General features: G+C 47.9%; 1 protein-coding gene across 2 annotated transcripts in view; it reads right to left on the bottom strand.

Annotated features, from left to right (window-relative positions):
* Positions 1 to 2,165: 2,165 nt before the first annotated feature.
* ETFA (electron transfer flavoprotein subunit alpha) overlaps positions 2,166 to 19,178 on the bottom strand; it is a 34,300-nt gene continuing 17,287 nt past the window's right edge. For both annotated transcript variants that reach the window (XM_048482137.1, XM_048482136.1), the window contains 4 exons: positions 18,868 to 18,950; positions 12,271 to 12,336; positions 7,189 to 7,269; positions 2,166 to 2,418 (listed from right to left, as the gene is read on the bottom strand). In XM_048482137.1, the coding sequence (XP_048338094.1) occupies positions 2,383 to 2,418; positions 7,189 to 7,269; positions 12,271 to 12,336; positions 18,868 to 18,950 (266 nt within the window). In that variant the 3' untranslated portion in view covers positions 2,166 to 2,382. The remainder of the gene's footprint in view (positions 2,419 to 7,188; positions 7,270 to 12,270; positions 12,337 to 18,867; positions 18,951 to 19,178) is intronic.

Here is a 19,178-nt window from a genome sequence, read left to right as displayed (position 1 = left end):
CCTAAACTTGACCGTGATGTGATTAGACAGCCGACATAACCGGTGAGAGAGGAATGGTTGTCTCTGTAACCAGACCAGCCGCCTCGGAGAGAAGTTGTCGAAGGTGGTTAGGCTTACAGACAAAAGAAACCGCGTGGTTGAAAGGACAGGGGCAGAAAGAGACGTGCAGAATGGTCCCGTCAACCTCAAGGAAGCCGACCAAGGGTTTGAAATAAATCGAGTGCAGCGGCGGCAGGCTCGGATAAGCGATTAAAGTCCCTGGGGGCTGGAAACTAATATTCCCCAGAAAACTTACTGGGGAGATTTTGTTACAGAGGTGAGCTAGGAAGGGAAAAGATTAAATTGAGCAAAGTGGTCTCGAAGAAGAAGAAGAAGAAGAAGAAGAGGAAGAAGAGGAAGGAGAGGAAGGAGAAGGAGAAGGAGAAGGAGAAGAAGAAGAAGAAGAAGAAGAAGAAGAAGAAGAAGAAGAAGAAGAAGAAGAAGAAGAAGAAGAAGAAGAAGAAGAAGAAGAAGAAGGGGGGAGGCGGAGGGGGAGGAAGAGGAAGAGGAGGAAAAAGAGGAGGAAGAAGAGGAAGAGTTGGATTTATATCCTTCCCTTTCTCTCCTGTAAGGAGACTCAAAGGGGCTGACAATCTCATTTCCCTCCCCCCCCCAACAAACACGCTGTGAGGTGGGTGGGGCTGAGAGAGCTCCAAAGAACGGTCACTAGCCCAGGGTCACCCAGCTGGCATGTGTTGGAGTGCACAAGCTAATCTAGTTGAGCTCCCAAAGGCACCTGGTGGGCCACTGCGAGTAGCAGAGAGCTGGACTAGATGGACCTTGGTCTGATCCAGCTGGCTTGTTCTTATGTTCTTATGTTCTTAGTTCACCAGATGAGCCCGCACAGCTCAAGTGGCAGAGCAGGGAAATCAAACCCGGTTCTCCAGGTTAGAATGCACCTGCTCTCAACTACACCACTAGCTGGATGGATACCTTATCCTGGGTTCACCTCTAGCTTAACTGGTGAAAATTTGTTAGTGCGGGGCGGGGGGGAGTCCCCCTATATTGTGGCATTTGTGGTCCCAGTTGGCATTCTGATTCAAGCTGCGTTTCTAAGCGAATGTATTTTCTGCAGAGTCGGAACACGGCTCCAGCCGCCGAAGTATACCAGCCAGGTAGCAGCTCGCTTGAGCAAGAAGACATTCCAAGCTCTGTTACCTAAAATTGTGCAGACTGGGATCTGGCACAGGCTGCTGTACAATAAGACAGGGTTCAACTACCAGACTACAAATTGCGAATAGAACACTTTTTTTTAATGGCTGAGGTCAATTGTTAAGAGAGTTGCTTCAATTGTCGCCCAGGTCTTCCATACAAAGCCGTGTTCTCTTAAAGAGTATAATTCAATGTGCCGATTATGCCAAATTCTGCCATGGCCAAATTTTCTAATGCCTCAGTCATAGAAAGTTCTTTTAGTCTGGGGCAAATGAAGAGTGGCCTAAAGTCAGTCCATTGGCATGCAGTTATAAAAATCTGCACCTATCGATTTGATGTCTGGGCTGAGTAAATGCCTCGCGTTTGTATCCCGTGCAGAGTTTTGAGACAACAGAGAATCATTCACTGGCTTGGAAAATATTTATTAACCACCAGTGGCGTATCTGCCTAGGGATAAGGGGTACCCCTTGTCCCCGGGCGCCACTCTTCTGGTCACGTGGGGGGCGCAAAATCAGTCCCCCATGTGACCAGGAAGTCCTGCTGTCTCGTCGTTTCTGCATGCCTTGATCCCGTCCTGCATGCCTCGATCCCTGCATGCCTCGATCCCAGCCGGCAGCCTGCAGTCTCTTCTGACCTCCCCTCCAGGCAGGCCAGAAGAGACTGCAGTCCCAGACTTGGAGACTTTCTTTTATAAGAACTGAGGCCGGGGGTGGGGCTTGGGGAGCAGGAAAGGGTGGGACTGGAGGGGGAACCTGGGGGTGGAGCCTGGGGGCATCAAGGGCGGAGCGGGGGGGCAGAGGCTGGGGCGCGCGTCCTGGAGACAAATTGTCCCCGGGCACCATTTACCCTTGGAACGCCTCTGTTAACCACACAAAATTGTTTGATCTTCCCAAACTAGGCCCTGTCAATTGTGGAAGCTACCCGTTGCAGAAGCCTCCGTGTCTCAGAGGCAAATGACTGCGCTCACCAGAATATTTGGAAATCAGCGGTGCGTTTTATTGCAGAATTAGAAAAATATTCGAGAAAATAGTTCGTCGCCAAACAGAAAACAGAACAAGGCAAATCTGTACATTACAAGGCATTCGAGTGTCATCTGGAACCTAAATTTTGGCAACCGACTGGACTGTGAATTATTTTGGTTTTTAAGTGGGATACAAAGTTAATTTAGCTGTTTTCGCTTCTTCCACGTTTTCACTTCTTCAACGCCGCAGTCAACTCAGGAACAACCTAAAAACATTTTAAAAAATCAGGTACTTTATCTGTAAAGTTTAGCAAAACAAAGTTTACCCCACTAAAACATTTCCTTCTCTCTGGAGAATAGAAGAAGAATAGAATAGAATCTTTATTGGCCAAGTGTGATTGGACACACAAGGAATTTGTCTCCGGTGCATATGCTCTCAGTGTACATAAAAGAAAAATACATTTGTCAAGAATCATAAGGTACAGCACTTAATGATTGTCATATAGGTCTAGTAAGCAATCAGGAAACAATCAGTAGTAATGAAAACATAAAATGTAAAATCATAAAATAAAATAAAATAAAATGTCAGCACAGGCTATAGTCATACAGTCACAAGTGGGAGGAGATGGGTAATAGGAATGATGAAAAAAGTAGTGCAGTAATTATATAATAAGTATATAATAAATAGTTTAACATTATCGAGGGAATTATTTGTTTAACAGAGTGATGGCATTCGGGAAAAAACTGTTCTTATGTCTAGTTGTCTTGGTGTGCAGTGCTCTGTAGCGACATTTAGAGGGTAAGAGTTGAAACAGTTTATGTCCAGGATGCGAGGGGTCAGTAAATATTTTCACAGCCCTTTTTTTGACCCGTGCAGTATACAGGTCCTCAATGGAAGGCAGGTTAGCAGCAATTGTTTTTTCTGCAGTTCTGATTATTCTCTGAAGTCTGTGTCGATCTTGTTGGGTTGCAGAACCAAACCACACAGTTATAGAGGTGCAGATGTGTGTAACAGACTTCCCTCTGGGATACACCTCTGAAGATGCCGGCCACAGATGCAGGCGAAACGTTAAGAGCAAGATCCACCAGACTACGGCCATGCAGCCCAGAAAACCCACCACAAACCAGCTGAATCCGGCCGTGAAAGCCTTCGACGAGACATTTTAGCAAAACGTTGAACACCTAAACCCTGCTGTTGATGTGGTAGAAAAGCAAAAACCTTTGGTGATAAAAAGTGCTGTGAAGTCTCAGTTGACTTATGGTGACCCCAAAAGACCAGAGACGTTCAGGGTGGTTTGCCATTGGTTGCTTCCACGTGGGCTGAGAGAGTTCTGAGAGAACTGTGACTGGCCCGAGGTCACCCAGCAGGCTTCATGTTGAGGAGTGGGGAACTAAACCTTTAGGTGGACTTAAATCTACATATTGACAAATCACAGAGAAGCGTGCGTGTTGTGTGCAGTGCGCCCGGCACAGAATGGTTGGAATCCTAAGCTTTGCCAGTGTGACATAGTGGTTAAGAGCAGGTAGATTCTAATCTGGAGAACTGGGTTGATTCCCCCACTCCTCCACTTGAGTGGCAGAGGCTTATCTGGTGAACCGGATTTGTTTCCCCACTCCTACGTTCCTGCTGGGTGACCTTGGGCTAGTCACAGTTCTCTGGAACTCTCTCAGGCCCCTTCCGCACATGCAAAATAATGCGTTTTCAAACCACTTTCACAACTGTTTGCAAGTGGATTTTGCCATTCCGCACAGCTTCAAAGGGCACTGAAAGCAGTTTGAAAGTGCATTATTCTGCATGTGCGGAATGAGCCTCAGCCCCACCCACCTCACAAGGTGTCTATTGCGGGGAGAGGAAGGGAAAGGAGCTTGTAAACCACTTTGAGTCTCCTTACGGGAGAGAAAGGGGGGCTATAAACCCAAACTCTTCTTTTCCTTCTCTGCTCCAACGCCAAACAGGCAGCCGTCTCCCCCTGAAGAATGAGTCCCTCTGGAACGAGGAGCCGTGTCTTTCCAAGAGCTGTAAAGCACCAAGCACCAGAGGAAAGCGCGGTGCAGAAGACGGCGTTCAAAATGGACAAAATGTCTCACAGACAGAAGGCCGCCGTAGGAGCTGACCCCCTAAACCGTCTTTTCCGTTACATGGCTTCGGCGGGAGCCAAAAACCCATCTACCGTTCCCTGCGGCTTTGAGAGGAAAGTGAACTTTAAACGAGCAATCTGTTCGCCGCTGCGGGTCTCGAGAAGGAAGTGCGAGTGTATTATGTGCAGAGAGGAGGGCGAAACAGCTCTAGCCGCACGGTGACGTTAGATGGACGGCTGCCAGCCCCTTGGCACCTGTGGGCAATCTGCCGCCGTGCCACACCACAGCCTTTTCCCGAGCCCTCCAAAGAGTCGCCGGGCATGAAAAGCAGCTGGCACGCTCGACTGTACCTGAAACCTTCTGCAGGTTGGTTGTGTCAGAAGATCAGTTACCGTGTCTTTCCAGGGGCCGCCGGCTGCCCGCCGCCGAAACCACGTGCCGGTGAAACACAGCCTCTCAATTATTTAGCAGAGCTACATTTCCATTAGGTGGAAATAATGCGGGGTCGTACAAAATTTATTAAGGAAATTGTCGACATGTTGTTTCTTCCGCATGTCGCTTTGTCTCCACCCTTATTAAAAGGCCCGTGTTTACCGCCGAGCCAGCAGGCATTAGCAGAGGTAGGGCCTTAAGTGCTGGCGGTACATGCGCCAGCCGTTTGTGCCCAACCCTACAGATCCCGTGCAACTAGGACCTCAGAAGGGGGAGAGCGGAGAACAATAAGAAAGGAAACGTTTTGGAAGAAGAAGAAGAAGAAGAAGAAGAAGAAGAAGAAGAAGAAGAAGAAGAAGAAGAAGAAGAAGAAGAAGAAGAAGAAGAAGAAGAAGAAGAAAAGAAGAAGGAAAGAAGAAGGAAAGAAGAAAAGTGGAAGAAGAAAAGAGGAGGAAGAAAAGAGGAGGAAAAAAAGAAGAAGAGCTGTTTGGATTTATATCCCCCCTTTCTCTCCTGCAGGAGACTCAAAAGGGGCTTACAATCTCCTTTCCCTTCCCCCCTCACAACAAACACCCTGTGAGGTGGGTGGGGCTAAGAGAGCTCAGAAGAGCTGTGACTAGCCCAAGGTCACCCAGCTGACGTGTGCGGGAGTGCACAGGCTAATCTGAATTCCCCAGATAAGCCTCCACAGCTCAGGCGGCAGAGCTGGGAATCAAACCCAGTTCCTCCAGATTAGATACACGAGCTCTTAACCTCCTACGCCACTGCTGCTCCCAACAAGAACAAGAAGAGGAGGAGGAGTTTGGATTTATACCCCACTTTTCTCTCCAGTAAGGAGACTCAAAGTGGCTTACAACTCCTTTCCCTTCCTCTCACCACAACAGTCACCTTGTGAGGTAGGTGGGGCTGAGAAAGCTCCAAAGAACTGTGAGGTTCTAGCCCCAGGTCACCCAGCTGGCATGTAGGAGTCCGGACACACATCTGGTCCACCAGATAAGCCTCTGCCACTCAGGTGGAGGAGTGGGGAATCAAACCCGGTTCTCCAGATTAGAGTGCACCTGCTCTTAACGACGACACAGCGCTAGAAACGAAGCTCGGTCGATCCTGGTTTGTGCTTCGGTGGGAGACCGCCAAGAAAGCCTGAGGCAGGCAATGGCGGACCAACTCTGAATGTCTCTTGTTATAAAAACCCTACAGGGTTGTTGTAAGTCACCTGCAACTTGACAGTAGAGAAGAAGAAGAGGAAGAGTTTTGGATTTATATCCCCCCTTTCTCTCCTGCAGGAGACTCAAAGGGGCTTACAATCTCCTTGCCCTTCCCCCCTCACAACAAACACCCTGTGAGGTAGGTGGGGCCGAGAGAGCTCCGAGAAGCTGTGACTAGCCCAAGGTCACCCAGCTGGCGTGTGTGGGAGTGCACAGGCTAATCTGAATTCCCCAGATAAGCCTCCACAGCTCAGGCGGCAGAGCTGGGAATCAAACCCGGTTCCTCCAGATTAGATACACGAGCTCTTAACCTCCTACATCACCGCTCTGGGGGAGCGCTGCTCCTATCCGTTTGCGGGGCAAGCTTGCCACCAAAAGGACAGCTAATTTTGTTTCCGTGCTTCTTAGAAAGACAACATTTATACCCAGCAAATGTTCGTGAGGAGGGAGAGGAGCTGACAAAGATGTAGGAAAGGGAAGAAAAATGGCTTCGGAAGAACTGGGCAGAGCCTGTTGACACAGGACGATATATGAGCCCAAGGCACTGAGTTTGCAAAGTGCGTTCTTCCGTTGACGGTTTGATCAAAAGCTTAAACTCCGCTTTGGCAGCCAATGAGACTTGGGCCTCGTTCCCTGCTAATAGGAAAAACGTTCGGAAGGGGAAGCAGGCAGGTGACAACTGCAGATGGATTTATTTCCCAATATCTGGAAATGATAGAAATTTAAGCTTAGATTTATTAGCACTGTCGTTACCATCTACCGTTCATTATATTATGGATATATATTTTTTCTTTTCTGTTTTTTCTTTTGATGCGATTGTATTATGTGGTTGTTAGGTGTGTGTGATTTTTACAAGGAAATAAAATCTTTTTTAAAAAAACAACAACAAGATTTGAGCCTTTTTCAAACGCTGCCTAGGGAAGCCGTCTCTGTGCGGTCAAGGGAAGACCTTCAAGGAATCCACAGAAGAGAAGAAGAATTTGGATTTATATCCCCCCCCCTTTCTTTCTGGTAAGGAGACTCAAATGGGCTTACAATCTCCTTTCCCTTCCTCCCCCCAACAAAAAAACTCCCTGTGAGGTGAGTGGGGCTGAGAGAGCTCCGAAGAACTGTGACTAGCCCAAGGTCACCCAGCTGGCATGTATTGGAGTGCACAAGCTAACCTGGTTTCCCAGGTAAGCCTTCCCAGCCCAAGTGGCAGAGCGGGGAATCAAACCCGGTTCCTCCAGATTAGAGTGCACCTGCTCTTAACCACTACACCCCACTGGCTCTCACAGAGGGCCGCCCAGTCGAGTTCTGAAGCGGCAGAGGGACGCTCACCTTAAATAAGTCCGCCACCAAACCGTAGTCTGCGACTTGAAATATCGGGGCTTCCGGATCCTTGTTGATGGCTACAATGGTCTGCGAAGGGAATAAAGCGGGATTAATCGGGGAGTGGAGCCTCTCCCCCAAGTCACAGAGTGGTTTTGCTAGTGGTTGAGGCTTCCACGGTCGCCCTCCCGCCACCCTGTGGTGAGAAATGTGAAAAGAAAAGGACATTTGCAAAAGGTATGAGCAGCTGCATTTTCTTCCAATCCCTTACCCCTGTGCTGTCTGAAATACAAGCAGGATGGTTGTGGTGGGTTTTCCAGGCTGTGTGGCCGTGGTCTGGTGGATCTTGAGCAGCAGTGGCGTAGGAGGTTAAGAGCTCGTGTATCTAATCTGGAGGAACCGGGTTTGATTCCCAGCTCTGCCACCTGAGCTGTGGAGGCTTATCTGGGGAATTCAGATTAGCCTGTGCACTCCCACACACGCCAGCTGGGTGACCTTGGGCTAGTCACAGCTTCTCGGAGCTCTCTCAGCCCCACCCACCTCACAGGGTGTTTGTTGTGAGGGGGGAAGGGCAAGGAGATTGTCAGCCCCTTTGAGTCTCCAACAGGAGAAAAAGGGGGGATATAAATCCAAACTCCTCCTCCTCCTCTTCCTCCTCCTCCTCTTCTTCTTCTTCTTCCTAACGTTTCGCCTGCATCTGTGGCTGGCATCTTCAGAGGTGTATCACGCAGTGTAACAGACTTCCCTCTGAGATACCCCTCTGAAGATGCCAGCCACATGTGCAGGCGAAACGTTAGGAACAAGATCCACCAGACCACGGCCACACAGCCCGGAAAACCTACCACGACCAGTTGAATCTGGCCGTGAAAGCCTTCGACAATACAACAAGCAGGATGGTTCAGAACTGGGAGGGTGATAGATGTTAAAGCGCTGTCATTTTAGAGGGCCTTTGAGAATTGCAATTTGCTTGTGTTTCAGAAGAAGAAAAAGATGGATAAGGCTAAAAACATATACACATAGTGTCAGCATACTCCATACTGAGATCCTCTGAAGATGCCAGCCACAGATGCAGGCGAAACGTCAGGAGAGAATGCTGCTAGAACACGGCCATACAGCCCGGAAACCACACAGCACCCCAATACTCCAAAGAGTTTTTTAAATCTTTCCTTTACACACACACCTCTCAACTCCCATTCTGTCGCCAGATCTCAAACCGCCTTTGTGAGTTTTCTATTTGCCTGGGTGAGGAGTTAAAAATTCGCCTACTCCGGAGCTCCGGCAAACTGATCTTTCTCCAAAACAATCTATCAACCAAGCTGAAAACCAAAAGAATGCCAGCAGCATGTAAATATCAAAGGCCGTGCCCAATAATTTTATTTATTTATTTATATTTATTTATTTTTCAAACTTATAATTTTAGCAAATAATGCATCTTTGAGATTATTAAAAAACAAAGAACTTTCTCGCTCTGCAAGAGGAGGAGGAGGAGGAGGAGGAGAAGGAGGAGGAGGAGAAGAAGAAGAAGAAGAAGAAGAAGAAGAAGAAGAAGGAGAAGGAGGAGGAGGAGGAGGAGGAGGAGGAGGAGGAGGAGGCGGCGGCGGCGAGGGGGAGAACTCCATTCCTGACGAAGCCCCATTTTCTACCTTGTTAAAAGTGCAAATAAATTATACATTTCGCTTGCAGAAAGCTTCGCTGATGACTTTTGAAAACATCCTTAAGTGTGCGCAATTCGCAGCATCGGGGTGAGGGGGGAACCTACTCAGGAGACTGTTGCCATGGTTACAGGGGCGCGAAGAGTGTTGTTTTTTTTTAAAAAAAACATTTTCTATCAATCTGACCTGTTTGAATAAATATAGCATCCCTGCGAGCAGAACAAAGTGCAAACTCTGGTAAAGGAGCGTGCAAGTTTAAATACTCCGTCGGGTTCGAGGGGGAAGCGGCGACAACCTCTCTTTCGCAAGACAGCTTCCAACTCCCGACGGCAACGTGTCGGGAACCGCGCAAAATACCAACCCGGTTCCGTAGCCGCTGATGTCACGAGCTTATGTGGTCGTGGGTAAACTCAGCCCAAGTGGTCCGATCTAACCTTTCTATTCTGCATTGGTTAGACCTCACCTGGCATATAGTGGAACCTCGGTGTTCGTTGGTAATCCGTCCGAAAAGAATCGACGAAAACCGAAACCGATGAAAACGGAGGCAAACTTTTCCATAGGGATCAATGTAAATCCAATTAATCCATTCTAGGCACTCCAAAAAACATACCAAAAACACATTTTTGGTGAATAAACATAGTGTTTAATGCTGAAAACAGTAAGAAACAATAACACGAGGACCAGCTTCAGAGCCAATGCACCAATGTTGCACCAGAAAGCTGTCCAAAGAGGTCTGTTTCTGACGCCTCTTTAAGATTGGTCTGAAATGGGGCAAGACGTTGTCATTAAACAGGTTGCAGACACGGCCTGCAACAGCTTTATCCGGTGGTTTTTCTCCACAAACCACGGCACCTGACTGCAAATCGATGAAAACCGAGGCCAATCCATGAAAACCGAGACAAATTATTCACTGAAAAAATCGATGAAAACTGAAACGGGTGAAAACCAAAGGCAATGAAAACCGAGGTTCCGCTGTACTGTGTACAGTTCTGGGCCCAGCAATTCAAGAATTCAAGAATTTCAGTTCTGGTCGCCAGATCTCAAAAAGGATATTGAAGAGATAGAAAAGGTGCAGAGAAGGGCAACAAGGATGATTGAGGGACTGGAGCACCTTCCTTATGAGGAGAGGCTGCAGCGTTTGGGACTCTTTAGTTTGGAGAGGAGACGTCTGAGGGGGGATATGATCGAAGTCTATAAAATTATGCATGGGGTAGAAAATGTTGACAGAGAGAAATTTTTCTCTTTCTCACAATACTAGAACCAGGGGGCATCCATTGAAAATGCTGGGGGGAAGAATTAGGACTAATAAAAGGAAACACTTCTTCACGCCACGTGCGATTGGTGTTTGGAATATGCTGCCACAGGAGGTGGTGATGGCCACTAACCTGGATAGCTTTAAAAGGGGCTTGGACAGATTGATGGAGGAGAAGTCGATTTATGGCTACCAATCTTGATCCTCTTTGATCTGAGATTGCAAATGCCTTAACAGTCCAGGTGCTCGGGAGCAACAGCCGCAGAAGGCCATTGCTTTCACCTCCTGCATGTGAGCTCCCAAAGGCACCTGGTGGGCCACTGAGAGTAGCAGAGAGCTGGACTAGATGGACTCTGGTCTGATCCAGCTGGCTTGTTGTTATGTTCTTATGTTGTTAAGAAGGACATTGACAAGCTGGAATTCTTATTTATGTATGCTGTATTCAGGTTGCCCTCTTCACATGAAAGAACAACTATAAGTAGCAGGAGTATCATGGGCTCCTGGTATGTCTAGCCACGGCATCTAAAAGGGGCCAGAAACATGGAGAATTGGAATAGAAAAGCGCGTTCTCACTTCAGTTTGCTGCAAACTGGCAGAACTTCTTTCTCACTGTCATGTTTCAAAGGGATCCATAGCAGGAAAAAAAACCCCAGAATAAAATGTTAAACTGCTCTAATTCAGCCTCTCAGGAAGATTTCTTTTTGAGAATAACGGTACTGTCTTTCAGCGGTGGTATAGGAATGCGAGGGGTGTTTTTTTTTTTTAAATGCCTGCTAAAACAAATTCAGCTACGAAGGGGTTAAGCTCTTTAAAGTTTCATCATCGTTTTATAACAGGTTTCCATGTGAATGAATCCAAGCCGGGACGTCGAGCGCGCCTTTCATTTTATGGAGTAGCAGGCCCATAATTCAAATTGCGCATTGTTATGCATGAATTCACGTGTCAGGTCCTGAAATATATGCACGTAAGACTACCGTATAGCCTTTTGGCGCGGGCTGTTTCGAAACAGCTTCGGTCTCCCACAACGGACACATTTTGGACCGACGTACTAAGAGCGTAGCCAACCAGACAAGTTTTCCATCGTGGCGAGAGTGAACTTTTCAGAACAGAAAATATCTGTGAGTGTTTTCACATCCAGATGTTTACAACTGGGAACACACCAAAAGGAAGATGGCCCCAGCCTTTACCACTTGTGAGCACATTTTCTCCCAGGTTGGCTGCATTAAAAATCCCATGTAACCCAGGTCCAGAAGAAGAAGAGTTTGGATTTATATCCCCTTTCTCTCCTGTGAGGAGACTCAAAGGGGCTTACAAACTCCTCCCCCCCCCAAACAAACACCCTGTGAGGTGGTTGGGGCTGAGAGAGCTCCAAAGAACCGTGACTAGCCCGAGGTCACCCAGCTGGCGTGTATCGGAGTGCACAAGCTAATCTGGTTCACCAGATAAGTCTCCACAGCTCAAGTGGCAGAGTGGGGAATCAAACCCAGTTCTCCAGATTAGAGTGCACCTGCTCTTAACCACTACATCACGGTATATATCCAATATGTCCCAAAGCCGTTCAGCTACACGTTCAGTTCCACCTTTCTTACTCCTCAAATCAGGGTTAACTGCTACTTCTGGTTATAAACAGACACCCTAATCAACCAGAGGGAATTTTCTTCCTCATTAACTACCCTGTTTCTCCTAAAATAAGACATCCCCTGAGAATAAGACGTAGTAGAGATTTTGCTGAAGTGCTAAATATAAAACATCCCCCGAAAGTAAGACGTAGCAAAGTTTTTGTTTGGAAGCATGCCCGTCGAACACCAGAGCATGTAGCTGTGGAGCGGAAAAATAAGATATCCCCTGAAAATAAGACATAGCGCATCTTTGGGAGCAAAAATTAATATAAGACACTGTCTTATTTTCGGAGAAACACGGTAGCATTTCAAGTCATGGTTTAAGCTTAAATTCCTGGAAGGGGGGGTTTGGGGGGGGGAGGGGGTGAGACCTAAGTTGGGATTAATATACATGCTGGGATTCATACATCTGAAGAAACCAGAATTACCTTTTAGACAAAATCCTCAGTATGAGGTGGAAAGTATGCACAACAGCCTAGCGGCAAGCTAAGTCTTAGCACATTCTCCCCTTAACGTGATGTTAGACAATAATGCAGCTGTAGTCTTTTCACCTGTTCAGGTAACTTACCTTGCTGTCTTTCATTCCTGCTAGATGTTGGATCGCTCCAGATATCCCCACAGCAATATACAGCTCCTGAAACAGAACGTTACAGAGCTGAAACAGGGTGTTGGAGCAGACCAATCCCACAAGCCAATAACCCTTTCCGCACGACCAAAATAAAACATTTTGGGGCAGGAAGCAAAACTTTTCTTCTGTGGAGTTGCGTATGGTTTTTTCCCCCAAAACAATTTTATTTTCAGCCTGAAAATGTTTCGTCTGCATCCTCGTCTTCAGAGCTGGTTTTGTGGAGACGTTTTCACGTTTTCACTTGCTGTGTGTATGACTTTAAAATGTCTCGCCGGGCAGGGGATTGGACCAGAGGCGTAGCTAGGGAAAATGGAGCCCGGTGCAAAATCTGAGTTTTGTGCCCACCCCCAAATGGGCAGGCGCAACTGGGGACCTCAGATTCTCCCTTTAAATGCATGCTGAAGGGGGTGGATTTAAAAGGAGAATCTGGGAAAATTGGGGGGGTGGGTGGGTGTTCCTGCTATCAGGGGTGCAATTGTTAAGCTAGCAGCACCAAAATTTCAGGGTATCTTTAGGAGACTCTCCTGATGATACCATCCAGGTTTGGTGAAGTTTGGTTCAGGGAGACCCTCAAAGGTGTAGCCCCCATCTCCTATTAGCTCTCACTGGAAACAATGGGAGATGGGACTTCCTTTGGGAGTCCATAACATTGGACCCCCTGAACCAAACCTTACCTAACTTGGGTGGTATCCTCAGGAGAGTCTCCTGAAAAATCCCTGAAATTTTGGTGCTGCTAGCCTAAAAACTCCCCACCCCCACAGGCTACAAACTGATAAAACACTAAAAAATAAAAAAACACAAATGAACCTGAATTTTTTGCACACACCCCTCAGGCACGTGCCTGGTGCAACACACACACCCTGGTAGTTCCACCTCTGGACTGGATGGCCCTTGCGGTCTCTTCCAACTTTGTGATTATATGATTCTAAATGAATAATGGGGGGGGGGGGGTTGAAAAAAATTCTGAATGGTTAACACCTCTTTACTTTTCCTCCTGCCTCAACAAAAATATGTTTCTGGGGTTTAAAAGTTGTTCAAGAAGTCTGTTCAGTCTCCAATATATTGTACAAACAGGATAAAGATTGTTTCAGGCTGTAGTAGCTAGGAAGGGGTGGAGGGATAAGAACATAACATAAGAACATAAGAACTAGCCTGCTGGATCAGACCAGAGTCCATCTAGTCCAGCTCTCTGCTACTCGCAGTGGCCCACCAGGTGCCTTTGGGAGCTCACAAGCAGGATGTGAAAGCAAGGGCCTTTTGCGGCTATTGCTCCCGAGCACCTGGACTGTTAAGGCATTTGCCACCTCAGATCAAAGAGGATCAAGATTGGGAGCCATAGATCGACTTCTCCATAAATCTGTCCAAGCCCCTTTTAAAGCTATCCAGGTTAGTGGCCATCACCACCTCCTGTGGCAGCATATTCCAAACACCAATCACACATTGCGTGAAGAAGTGTTTCCTTTTATGAGTCCTAATTCTTTCCCCCAGCATTTTCAATGGATGCCCCCTGGTTCTAGTATTGTGAGAAAGAGAGAAAAATTTCTCCCTGTCCACATTTTCTACCCCATGCATAATTTTATAGACTTCAATCATATCCCCCCTCAGACGTCTCCTCTCCAAACTAAAGAGCCCCAAACGCTGCAGCCTCTCCTCATAAGGAAGGTGCTCCAGTCCCTCAATCATCCTCGTTTCCCTTCTCTGCACTTTTTCTATCTCTTCGATATCCTTTTTGAGATGTGGCGACCAGAAAGCAGATAGAAAGCAGAGGGTAAAGAAACCGGGCTCCGATCAATCAAGGGCAGTTTTTGGCTTGCCCGTGTCCCCTGTGACAGGGGATCGCTCGCGCTGCCCTCTGTCATCTCTCCGTGGCTCTTCGACCAGATGTCGTCTGTCGTCAACAACTGGAAGCGACGGAAACATACACTCACTCCATTCGTCGTTAGGAAAGGCAGCAGCTTGCGAAATAGTTCATCTGCTCGCAGTGGAACGAAAGTCCAAGCTGGTGAGATAACGCTTCCAAAGAAATCTTTATTGTTGGACGCAAGCCTAATCCCAGGCCTGTCTCCACTATCTAAACCTGGCCACCAGAACCCTTTGAAACAGGACAGCGGTCTAGACACATCTTCGGCTGCAAAGCCGGAGCAGCAGAGGAGCAGCAGTGGCGTAGTGGTTAAGAGCAGGTGCACTCTAATCTGGAGGAACCGGGTTTGATTCCCCGCTCTGCCGCCTGAGCTGTGGAGGCTTATCTGGGGAATTCGGATTAGCCTGTGCAGTCCTGCACAAGCCATCTGGGTGACCTTGGGCTAGTCACAGTTCTTCAGAGCTCTCTCAGCCCTACCTACCTCACAGGGTGTTTGTTGTGAGAGAGGAAGGGCAAGGAGATTGTCAGCCCCTTTGAGTCTCCTACTGGAGAGAAAGAAGAAGAAGAGTTTGGATTTATATCCCCCCTTTCTCTCCTGCAGGAGACTCAAGGGGGCTGACAATCTCCTTGCCCTTCCCCCCTCACAACAAACACCCTGTGAGGTAGGTGGGGCTGAGAGAGCTCCGAGAAGCTGTGACTAGCCCAAGGTCACCCAGCTGGCGTGTGTGGGAGTGCCCAGGCTAATCTGAATTCCCCAGATAAGCCTCCACAGCTCAGGCGGCAGAGCGGGGAATCAAACCCGGTTCCTCCAGATTAGATACACGAGCTCTTATATATATAAATATAAATCCAAACTCTTCTTCTTCTTCAAAGCGAGGTAGAAAACCATTCCAGTTTTCTAAGCCTCTTAAAGGTCAGAACAAGCCGCTGACTTCAGACTTGGAGCAGGGGGAAAGTTTTCAAATCCTGCAAGCTTTAAAAGCGGTTTCACAACTAAGATGGAAAGGGGCAAGGGGGAAACCAGCTATGAATCTATCATCAGCATTAACTCTAAAGGCCGCAGGGCTGCAAGACTGCCTTGAAAATACTCCCTCTAAAATCTTTCAAGGCGGGCTTGAAATTGCTGCCCAGAAACAATGCTAAAAAAAAGGGATAAAACCGTTTGTGCTCAATTTACCTCCAATTTTAGGCTCAGCAACAGAAACTCAAGCCTGGCGTGGGTTGGGGGAGATTCAACGGACCAGAATGCCAAGACGCAAATGACCGGAGCCCCACAAAACAGCCCAGGGAAGTTCGTCTGCAAATTGGAACTGAGCTCAAATTGAAGTAATAGAATCATAGAGTTGGAAGAGACCCCCAAGGGCCATCCAGTCCAACCCCCTGCCATGCAGGAAACACACAATCAAAGCACTCCTGACAGACGGCCATCCAGCCTCTCTTTGAAAACCTCCAAAGAAGGAGACTCCACCACCCTTCAAGGTAGTGCATTCCACTGTCCAACAGCCCTGATGGTCAGGAAGTTCTTCCTGATGTTTAGGTGGAATCTCTTTTCCTTCACCTTGAACCCATGACTCCTAGTCTCTGGAGCAGCAGAAAACAAGCTTGCTCCCTCACCAACATGACATCCCTTCAAATATCTCAACAGGCTAACATGTCACCTCTCAACCTCCTCTTCACCAAACTAAACATCCCCAGCTCCCTGAGTCTCTCCTCGTAGGGCATGGATTCCAGACCTTTGACCATTTTGGTTGTCCTCCTCTGGACCCGTTCCAGCTTGTCAATATCCTTCCTGAACTGCGGTGCGCAGAACTGTACACAATATTCCAGGCGAGGTCTCACCAATGCAGAATAGAGAGGTACAATCACATCCCTCGATCTAGACACTCTACCCCAATTGATACAGCCCAGAATCGCATTGGCTTGCTTGGCCGCAGCATCTCCAAACCTGAACCGAATGCAATTCTCCCGTCCTGTTTAGCCGTTTGGTTCAAGCTCAGACCAACCGAGAGATTTTTTTTTTTTTGGTCCAAGTTCATTCCGAGCCGTGAAAACAAAACTTCTCAGAACTGGCACTCGGGACGATTCAGCTTCAGAGCCTCCCATGACGAGTAGAAATAAATAAAAAGTGACAGGAGGGAATACCAGTGGCCTGTTCGCTAGCCTTGAACATGTTTTTGTCCCTGTCTTCCCCCCCCCCCCCCCCCAGCGTCCCAGCTGTCCACAAACCCACCCACAAGTTCATTCACCGGCAATGATACAGCCTGGTGAACAGAAGGGGCCAGTCAGACAAATCCCGTTCCATTTGTTCTGGGGTTTGGAAAAGGTGAAAAAAATACAGCGAGAGCTCCTTCCAAGCAGTGCCAGGAACTCCGACTGTTTCTTCTCTTCTCCGGCCTCTAGACAAAGCAGCGAATACTTCTGCCCAAGTTCTCCAAGCATGCTAGAGGGCTGAGCAAAGAGGAAGGCGGCTGGCAACCATAAAGACTCGCTGGCTAAGAAGCCAAAACCACATTTGTGGACGGCCGTCCCTCACTAGATCTCGCCTCAAGAGCCAGCGTGGTGTAGATGTTAAGAGCAGGTGGATTCTAATCTGGAGAACCGGGTTTGATTCCCCACTCCTCCGCCTGAGAGGCTTATCTGGTGAACCAGATGTGTTTCTGCACTCCTCCGTTCCTGCTGGGTGACCTTGGGCTAGTCACAGTTCTTGGGAACTCTCTCAGCCCCACCTACCTCCCAAGGTGTCTGTTGTGGGGAGAGGAAGGGAAAGGAGATTGCAAGCCACCTTGAGTCTCCTTTCAGGAGAGAAAAGGTGGGGTATAAATCCAAACTCTTCTTCAAATCTGTTAAACACAAGAACCTCAAGGTATGCAAATTTAACAAGTCTCAGAATTGCTGGGTGACCCTGGGTGAGTGACACGCTCTCAGCTAGAACATGGATGGGAGACCTCCAAGAAGAAGCACAGAAGAGTTTGGATTTATACCCCACTTTTCTCAACCAAGAAGTCTCAAAGTGGCTTACAAGCGAGTAGCAGAGTGCTGGACTAGATGGACTCTGGTCTGATCCAGCAGGCTAGTTCTTATGTTCTTAAGCTCCTTCCCTTCCTCTCCGCACAACAGAAACCTTGTGAGGTAGGTGAGGCTGAGAGAGTTGGGAGAGAACTGCGACTTGCCCAAGGCAGGCTTCATGTAAAGGAGTGAAGAAACAAATCCAGTCCAGCAGATTAGAGTCCGCCCCAAATGTGGAGGAGCGGGGAATCGAACCCGGTTCCTAACCACTACACCACGCTGGCGATGCCGAGGCAGGCAATGGTAAACCACTTCCAAAAGCCTCTCGCGATGAAAATCCCAGGTCAAACCGTCAATCAGCTGTGACTTCACTGCCAAATTGCCCTGCCACACTACCATTTTGTTTTGTTTTTTTGAAGACGCCTTCAGTAACCCCCAAATGCTATTAGAAACTACTCCAGTCCCGGCCCTTTGAGGAGTTGCCACCACTAAGTGGGCAGCCAGGTCAAACGGCTTCAACCCCCTTCTAACCCCTTTTCGCTTTAAGAACTTACACGGGGCCTTGATCGGCCGGGACACCCGACCACTCGTAAGAAGCCTGCGTCGGGCGTCTGCTTGAGAGCCGGGCCACACAGCATTTCTTTCTGGGCCCTCCTGGGAGCGTACGTCAATTGCTTTCAGCTAAATGCACTCTCATATGAATATTTTAGTACAATTTAATGTTTCTGCACCAACCCCTGAGGAGCAGGGCATCCATTTGAGAACAGAGTTCTCTCGGAGTTAAAAGCCACGCCGGATAATGCAGGATGAAAGGGGGCCGGCCACCTTTCTGGGGCTTTTTAGCGAGTCGAAGGGGGGAAAAAACACACACACGCACAGTCTGAAAATCCCAGCTCCGGCTGCGTAGGAACAACCCTTTGAAGTCTGTGGTTCGACGGCCGCTTGTCAACACCGCAGACTGTTCCAAAGAAATAAACATTCAGGTGGTTTCAGTCCCGTCCCCCCACAAAACCCAACAGTTCTGATGGAAGAAGAAGAGTTTGGATTTATGTCCCCCTTTCTCTCCTGCAGGAGACTCAAAGGGGCTTACAATCTCCTTTCCTTTCCCCCCACCCCACAACAAACACCCTGTGAGGTGGGTGGGGCAGAATTTTGCAGAAAGTTACAGAAGTGGAGAGGGAAAAGGGGAGGAGCTAAAATCTAAACAGTAAAAGACCCAGCGGCTCTCTACAAGGAGATAATTTCACAGTTGCAAAGTTGGGGCAGAAAACCCAAGCGTGCCAGGCCAGGAGACTTGGAAGGGCGGACGGGCTCTCGAACAAACTACGAGGTTCAACTATCAAGTTGACCAAACTACGGTTTATGATCAAGCGGCAAAGCAGAAATTGCAGCACGCAGAAATTGCAGCACGCAGCAAGCCACGGTTTGTGAGAACGTCTGAGAAATAAGCTACAGCAGCTGCTGCGTCACAACCCCTGGGACAGATTTGCCAAATTTCTTTGGTTTTGACTGTAAAAATGTAGGCTACTTCAAACCACAGTTTGGTGCAATACCTGGATTAAATCTCTGAATGGCGCATTGCAACATTGAGGAAATCGGAGGCATACCTCTCTTAAGAAATTAAACTTCGGTTAACCTGTCTGTTCGGCAAATATCACTTGTGTACTTACTGGTGCTACGATTTTGCCCGTCTGTCCGACCTGCATATCGTTGGGGACAAAGCCCGCGTCGACGGCCGCGCGAGAGGCTCCAACTGAAAGCAGGAAAAGGTTGCCTTGCTTAAAAAATACCAGCAACAACAACGTTATCGCAGCAATCGTTTAATGAAAAAAGTTTTTAGTGGTGACAAGTATTAGGATAAGGTTGAAAAAGTTTTTAGGGTTCATAAGCTTTATTTCGCATACCATTTCATTTCTTTTGATTTTGTAATAGTAACAACAACAACAACCTTTATTTGGCATTTAAAAATAGGTTCTAGAGC

This window comes from Sphaerodactylus townsendi, linkage group LG17 (assembly GCF_021028975.2).
Source record: "Sphaerodactylus townsendi isolate TG3544 linkage group LG17, MPM_Stown_v2.3, whole genome shotgun sequence".
In the NCBI taxonomy this organism is placed as follows: Eukaryota; Metazoa; Chordata; class Lepidosauria; order Squamata; family Sphaerodactylidae; genus Sphaerodactylus; species Sphaerodactylus townsendi.
Note: the sequence above shows the minus strand (reverse complement) of the source record. Positions and strands in the feature narration are given on the sequence as shown.